The sequence below is a fragment of the Acipenser ruthenus genome, chromosome 1 (genome assembly GCF_902713425.1).
Source record: "Acipenser ruthenus chromosome 1, fAciRut3.2 maternal haplotype, whole genome shotgun sequence".
In the NCBI taxonomy this organism is placed as follows: domain Eukaryota; kingdom Metazoa; phylum Chordata; class Actinopteri; order Acipenseriformes; family Acipenseridae; genus Acipenser; species Acipenser ruthenus.
The window spans coordinates 28,846,111-28,853,590 of record NC_081189.1 but is presented as its reverse complement, the minus strand read 5'-3'; the positions used below and the strand labels follow the sequence as shown (position 1 = coordinate 28,853,590).

Here is a 7,480-nt window from a genome sequence, read left to right as displayed (position 1 = left end):
CAAGAAAAATGTAATTAGATCACTCGCTATCTTTACACTGTCATAGATCATTTTCTAAATACTGTATTTGCATGACATCTCTACAGCAATCTCCCAGGTAGTTGACCAACTTTGTCATGTTCTAATATAGAATAAACCATTCCAGCTTGCAATTTCATATTTTCATTGTTATTGAACAGCACCCCTCATTTTGACCTATCACTTAAGAACTGTGCCATCTAGAGGTTGTGATATTCTTCATTCTGAGATGTTGGCTTCATACTCACTACAAAACTATTCTTAGTCAAGTTTGATCTTGGGTATTATGTAAGAAAAAAATGTGAACAGTTATTTTATAAAGCAGCCATCACCACACCACAACAAAGCTTCTTATCTCAGTAATTAGTTGAAAGAGGAGATGCTATAGGAAAAAAAGGTATGTGAAGTTCAATTAAGAGTTGTTGTTTCAAATGAGGATTTATAATATATCTAACTTCCATAGCAAATAAAAAAATTAAGCCAATTTTTTTGTAAATCGAAAGCTTCAGATACCTTCCATCCATGTACATGTTTTAGTTTGCAAGTTACTTGGAGATTTACAGAGAATGTAAAACCCTTTTCACACTGGCATGCTGTACCCAGGTCAGGACCCAGGACTATGTGATTTCACACTGCTTTTGATAAAGCAGGGTTGACCTGGGTGACAGATGCAAGTACACAATGCGCGCACAAATACCCCGGAAGCAGATTGTTGCAATCTGGCTCATGCTGTGTCTCAATCAAAAAAAAATATGGCTAAACAGAATAGTTTCTTGCAGAAGTAAAACCTTCACGCAGGCATGGCTGTTTGTTATTTCGTCGGCTTACGAACGGCCGTCATCCATTTTGTCTCGCTCAACCCGGATCAAAGCATGTCGATCCACACGCTGAGGTCAACTTGGGTACAACCTAGATACGTGGTTTCACACTACGTGGGATTGTGACCCGGGTGGAGTACCAGTGTGAAAGGGGCTTAAGATGAAAGTGAAAGCTGCAGTTTGTGCTCTTATGTAATTAACAAGTTTTCCAGCTGCTCTGTATTCCAGCAATGAAGCATTCGTGTCATACTAACTTTTTCCTAGAAAACTATTCTGCAGTGCTTAGTAGTAAATGTGAAGTTTCCATAATTTAAACCATGTTTGGTTTACAATACAGCAAAAAATATAAAGTGGCAGCTATCCATGAAAAACCTTGTTGCAGTATTTCTTTCTGTGTTCGAAAATGGTTTCAAACTAAAATGTTAGAACTAAAGATAATTGTTGAATAAGATGGACCAGTAATTTGTAAAGTTTACTGGTAAGTTTTTAGCAGTATTTTCAATGGACAATAAAGAATAAAACCTTGTGAAGCCACTTTTACAATTATGAAAGTCTATTTCTTTGTTAGTATATCAAATATACTGACAAATGATACACATATAATCTCCAGGTTTTATTTTTGCACAACATTCAAAAACTACAACAGCTGAAAGTGCATTACAAGAGGAATATGCAGGAAAAATAACTTTAAATAAAGGGGTGGGTGGGAGAGGCAAGTGTACTTAAACATCTGTGATAGAGTGCAGAGAGCCCAAACTATTGAGGAGGCTTCTGCACAGGCAGTGCAGCTACAAAAAGAGAACGAGAACAAAACAACGTGTCTTCTTGGCTGGTACAAAGCTGAATTCATTACAGGTTGCGTCCATTGAGCATTAACTGTTTCAGTGCCACATTCTTGCAACTTCTGGTCATATTTATTTTCAGATAGTGTATTTATATTAAGTACACTGCTGTATTCTATGATTCCTTTAAATTTCCATTGTGGGTAGGTGAATATATCCTAATTAAAATTTCAGTTGATGCAACAGTTGTAAAACAGTATATTTGTAACAGGCTACAGTACATACCCTCATTTTATTTTTGGCCCGTTTCAATTAAATTATTATCTTACCATATAGTTACCACCCAATTTCCATTAATATATCCTAGCTGTTCGCTTCAAACAGCAACACGGCTAAACATGTAGCTTCCATTACGTAATTTCTGTTTCAAAGTAAGACTTCTGTAAACCCTTTCAGCTTTTTGTTTAGTGCTTCCTGAGTTTGTCATTGTTTTTTAAAATGTTACCTTTGTTTTGGGGGATTGTGTATTTGTATTTGTCATGTTTTTTGTTGCATGTAAAAGTTTTAGAAAATGTCAATATCACAGTATGGTTAAACACTATCATTTAACTCACCTTGATCATATCTTACACAAAGACAGCAATTATGTTAACTGGATAATATATAATCTCGAGCAACCTTTTACCAGCCAATAAGAGAAGAAAAACAGGTCTAGATTGAAATCTGGAAGTATGCTTAAATTGATCATTTTGACTGGAAATGATGTTGGTTTCTTAACATACCAGTTATGTATTGGAAAGGTACAGTGACCATTTTCTCCCAACCTGAACCCCAGTGAACGTGTATTATGCATTTCGCACTGGCAGTGTGGTCCATTGGTCCACTATGAAAGGCGCTATATAAAAAATATATATCAGACAGTGCCATCATACTGTATCTGGACCAGGAACTTACATTTTTTAATGAATAACTTAAAGGTTGCTGATCATGTTCCTGGTGCTAATATGTGGTTTAATAGAGAAAAACATAGATTATGATGAAAGGAAACAAGGACAGTTTAATATACAGTAGTATCACTTGAACATGTAAATGGGTGCACTCTTCTGAACACAAACCACCACAGAGACCACATTTAGACCTTCAGGTTTGGTACTATGGGCAGACACCACTGGAGACTTCAGGGAGAATATGGAGGTGGTAAAGGCCCTGCAGATATCTTCTCATAAACTGGAGGGGCATCGGCAACCTAAAATGAAACAACAGCAAGACGAAAAGAAGAGGTTAAAGTGATTGTAGCTAACAAAATAAACTCCATAAAAGTTTACTTCTTGTGTACTTCTGTTTGCTATATAGGTCTCAAATGTCTAGCTTAAAAAAAAAAAAATGAAACACACCCACAATGGTAAAGAAAACAAAAAAGCAATTTAAACTTTGGTTACATAAATGTGTTTGAAAGCCATGCTTTCAGTTATAGTTCAGTCAGTAACATGTTTTCACCCAGAAGACACGTTTGCTAGATCTTTCAAAACAGCACATTTGAGACCTGCTAATGAAAGTGCAAAACAGGCATGATTAAAGTATTAGATAAAATGACTTTAAGAGTTCGAATCTCAATAAAGCTACAAAAGTATATATTTATTCATTACAGTCCAAAGTGTATATATACACTGTAATTATTGACTTAATTGCCAAATATAAAATTAAGCGCCAGCCAACGATGATGCAATAATGGATCAGCCATATAAAAATGTGCTTTCTATAAAATCACATATTTTATTATACTATATGTGAAATGTTTTGCTTGCATGAAGAAATTACGAAACACGCATTAGCCGTTTAACTTTGAGTGATTATAAAACTGAAACTTAAGAAACCCAATTTCATGCATCTAGTTTTTCTTCAGCGTAGACACACTAAAGCTGGAATGCAGTTCCTTGTATGTGCGTGCTTTACGTGCATGACACATAATCAGTAAAAAAAAAAAAAAAAAAAAAAAAAAGCATAGTGTATTATTTTTTAATGTGGCTTAGTTTATTTACACACACAAATGCAGGGTAAAATTAGGAGCTGGGTTAGTTATTCCAGTTGTCACAGTCAAAGTGTGAACAAAACAGCTTGTGAGCTCCAGTGTGCCCTCAACACCTCTCTGAAGAGCCAGTGTGAAAACAGCAGGATTGTGCCATGATTTCTTACCACTGGGTTCAGACTGCTGTAGTCATTCAAGGGGAATTTGTGTTCTGGAGTGGCTCCTTCTTCACTGCAGTGTCCAGATCTCATCAAGACTCTTCCAATGCTGCTGGCTGTACCTCGGCTCTGTGTTAAAAAAAGGGAAAATTCCATCTGGTAGCTCAGTCAAAATGTTATGACTTCTGCGACTACAGTCTGCCCTGGGGGAAGAATACAACAGCACAACTGAAGGTGATGTAAACGGTCTAATACTGGACATGTACAGCAAGCATACCAGCGAGTGACCCCTGTGTGCACGTGTCAATTCACCGCTGCTACCATTTCAACTGCAAATATCAGAAAAAAAAACTGTTTCTTCTTTGAGTTAAAATTTTCAGTATAGTGAAAACTCCTTGTCAAAATTAAAAGTTAATTTTTTTTTAAAAATGATTTGTTAAACCACTAGATTATGTAGTCATTTGGTTTAACTAATTAACAAACAGAGATCAAATCAAATTGAGACTTAATTGGATTGCTGGTGAGCGGTCTATTGTACCAGGCAATATCTGACTTTTGTGTTACCTGTGGTTACCTTAAATAGCTGATGAGGATTACCTAGCAGTATGGAGATGGTGAATTATTTCAGAACAGCTTGTGAGCTCCAGTGCGCCCTCAACCATCCAAGCCATCCTAATACTTCCGCAGACTTATAGAATACATTTGGGGACTGAATTATTACCCGAATCATTGTGTATCCATTCCTTCTTTTGTAGTACCAGCACCCAATGATCAGCAGAATTGTGAGAATGATAACGAGAAGGGCAATGCCCGCAGCCCTAAAAGACAAAAGCAAATTTCCATCCTCATTTCCGTACAAACTCAAAACCTTACGTTTAACAAAACGAAATGCTTTACATACATGTAAAATTACAAAGAAGCCATTTCTTTTCATATGTAATGTTATATAATAAGCCAACAAGGGGTATGTTTTACACATGATGTGTACAACAGATCTACCGTCTCATTAAATTAGCAATAGGCTATATGTCAAAACAAAATTAGATTTATAATATTTAAAACATTTTAAATTTAAAATGTGTTTAATAAAATAAATTATATCCAAGTTAGTATGGCCTATCCCTATTATAGGTTTCAGAAACATGTATGAGACTTTCATAACCAATACATAGAATACTGTACTGAATTCTTATTAGGTTAGTTATTTTAAAGTATCTACAATGAAATGAGGAAAAGGTTTGTTTGCGACACTGACTCTTCAGCTCGGATGTAGAATGCACCTCCGCTCCCTCTACTGGACACATTCACAGTGAAGTCACCTCCGGGCATATCGTGTCGATAAAAATGGTCACACCTAGAAAAACAATATGCACGTAACTCCTGCATCTTTGTAAAGAGCAAGTCCATAAAACCATAACCTTAATCTTAAAATGTCGTGTCACTGTTTACTGCGGTGCGCAACAGCCTGTCCCAATAAGGTTTGTAGGCATGCCCAATAATCCAGGCTGCAATTAAAACTGTTTGGAAACGAATGATACAAAAGTTTGTTGTGCACATGAGATACCAGAGTCGCAGTTCAAGTGACACCACAGTAAGACACAACTTTAATTTTGTAAAATGTTGTATTACGTACATGTTTCCTCTCCCTTTTGCAGACACAAAATCAGGTGAACAACTTTAAACGTGTTAATTGAGCAAGACTTTATACTTAAAGGGTTAACTCCAAGTAAGTCAATTAACCAATAAAAGCAGATTAACAAAAACATTATTATTATTATTATTATTATTATTATTATTATTATTATTATTTCTTCAGAATGGAGGAAATAACTTTATAAAAAACAACTGATGTGAAAATCCGAAAACAAAGGACATACGGACATTCTTACAAAATGTAATTAAGGAGCGCATAGCTCAGCAACAGTATCTAACTACATTAAAATAAACTCAATTAACCAATTATCATTTTCAATGCCTCTATTTAGTAGACAAACAGCTAACTTTATGCAAGTAGGACTACCGTAAATATAAATTCACTGTTAAAGAAAACATAATTTATTTAAAAAGAAACTCACCCAAGAATATATGTGCGTCAACGGTGACTGGAAACAACAGAATGAAATTCCTTAAAGTTTGTTCGTTCCCTTTCATTCACTTAACATTTTATTTGAACAAGGACATTTCTCATGACTGTCACGGGTTTGTATCTCTGACTTAGTAACCACTGATTAGGTCTAATTACCGTGAAAACATCAGCACCCGCAACTCCTTTCCAACCAGATTCCTAAGCCAGTCTCCTGACTGCCTCAGTCATGTTTTCATAAACCCCAAGAGCATGTGTGTAGGGTGGGGGTACAAACCAGACATGTGATGATTTAAAAAACTTCTCAAAAGAAATTGCAGTTTATTTTTTACAGTAAAGACGTCTAAAATGAGACACATCTTGGGCTGACCAATTACATTAGTAAGTTATGTAAGCTTAGCAATCCTTTTTTAATGTACTTATTTGTTTATGTATCTCTTTATTTATTGGCTGTTTACTATTTAAGTAAAAAATAAAAAAAAATGCTGGTCCGAACTAGCAGTTCTTCAGTCTGTAGAAGACAGTTATGGTACAAGTCGACTAAGGAGAGGTTCCCCTCAGCCCAGCTCAGCAGAAGGTCCATGTACAGTACCTTACAGACTGTCGCTTCAGAGAAGACAATTAGTAATTTCTTATTACCTAATCAGATATGATTCTGGTGATGCTGAACTATACTCAGTCGGGCTGCATTATAATCCGGTATTCAAGTAGTCAGGGTTGGCGTCAGTTCCTTTTTTCCAATTCCAATTCCATTTTAAAAACAATTCCTAATTCCAAAAAAAAAAAAAGGAATTTGAAAAAAAGAAATTGACCCAAACCCTGGAATGGGTACACAGGTCTAGTGAATTAATGTACAGCTGGATGGTACAGCTCTGGAATTTAAATTCAAACAACTCAGCTTGACATGTTTGCAATGTGAATGGATATTGTTTACAGATACAGTACTTCGGTGTTGTAAGTTAGAGTTTATAAAATGAGTGAGCGGCAACAACATTGTCTGTAAATTACTGCTGATTTGTGCGTTGTGAAAGAGACTGAGGAATTTACTCCCGGTCTCATGTCACAGGAGGACCAGGGGATCACACGTATAAACATTGGATACAAGCAAGCAGAGATGCACAGGTCACAGCACGAACCGATGCACACGCTTGTATCACAACACAGACGTCAATTCAAGGAAGTGACTGACAATTCAAACAAAAACATTACATTATGAATATTAGCATTTCCACCCCCATTTCTTCCAATCAGTATGGCTCCACCCTACTATCACACACCTTCAACAGATCTGGCAAGGGGGGGAAACTCGCCCAAATCTATAACATTCTATAGTGTGTCACATTTAAGCATTTTACAGACTGTCAACCTAATCTGTTCTTTGTTTGTGGTGTTCTGTTTTCACACAGTGTCCACACATCTTGATTAGACACCTGCTAACATTGGCTCTCTGCCCAGACACCTAGATACGAGAGACTGAAAATGTCTTGCTTAGCTAGTTACATGTGCTTTAAGCTATATCAAAAAATTAAAATAACACAGAAGTAAAGAAACTTATAATCAAATACATAATTAATACTTTATGCAGAATGTCATCT

The 7,480-nt window shown here is 36.0% G+C and overlaps 1 protein-coding gene across 2 annotated transcripts; it reads right to left on the bottom strand.

Moving 5' to 3' along the window:
• Positions 1-2,649: 2,649 nt before the first annotated feature.
• LOC117408402 (melanoma antigen recognized by T-cells 1-like) lies at positions 2,650-6,083 on the bottom strand. Of its 2 annotated transcripts, none has more exons than XM_034013363.3 (5): positions 5,878-6,083; positions 5,058-5,156; positions 4,524-4,620; positions 3,812-3,931; positions 2,650-2,864 (listed from the first exon to the last, which is right to left on the bottom strand). In XM_034013363.3, exons 2-5 carry the CDS (start codon positions 5,129-5,131, stop codon positions 2,796-2,798), a joined length of 360 nt encoding a protein of 119 aa, XP_033869254.2. In that variant the 5' UTR covers positions 5,132-5,156; positions 5,878-6,083; the 3' UTR covers positions 2,650-2,795. The 2 variants fall into 2 exon arrangements, with proteins under 2 accessions (XP_033869254.2, XP_058891242.1); XM_059035259.1 differs by lacking the exon at positions 5,878-6,083 and adding an exon at positions 5,436-5,522.
• Between the last annotated feature and the right edge of the window lie 1,397 nt (positions 6,084-7,480).

Coding starts and splice junctions, on each gene's coding strand:
- LOC117408402 (XM_059035259.1), bottom strand. Junction 4,621..5,057: donor TTCTACATCCGAGCTGAAGA/GTCAGTGTCGCA, acceptor TTTGTCTTTTAG/GGCTGCGGGCATTGCCCTTC. Junction 2,865..3,811: donor ACAGCAGTCTGAACCCAGTG/GTAAGAAATCAT, acceptor GTTTCATTTTAG/GTTGCCGATGCCCCTCCAGT.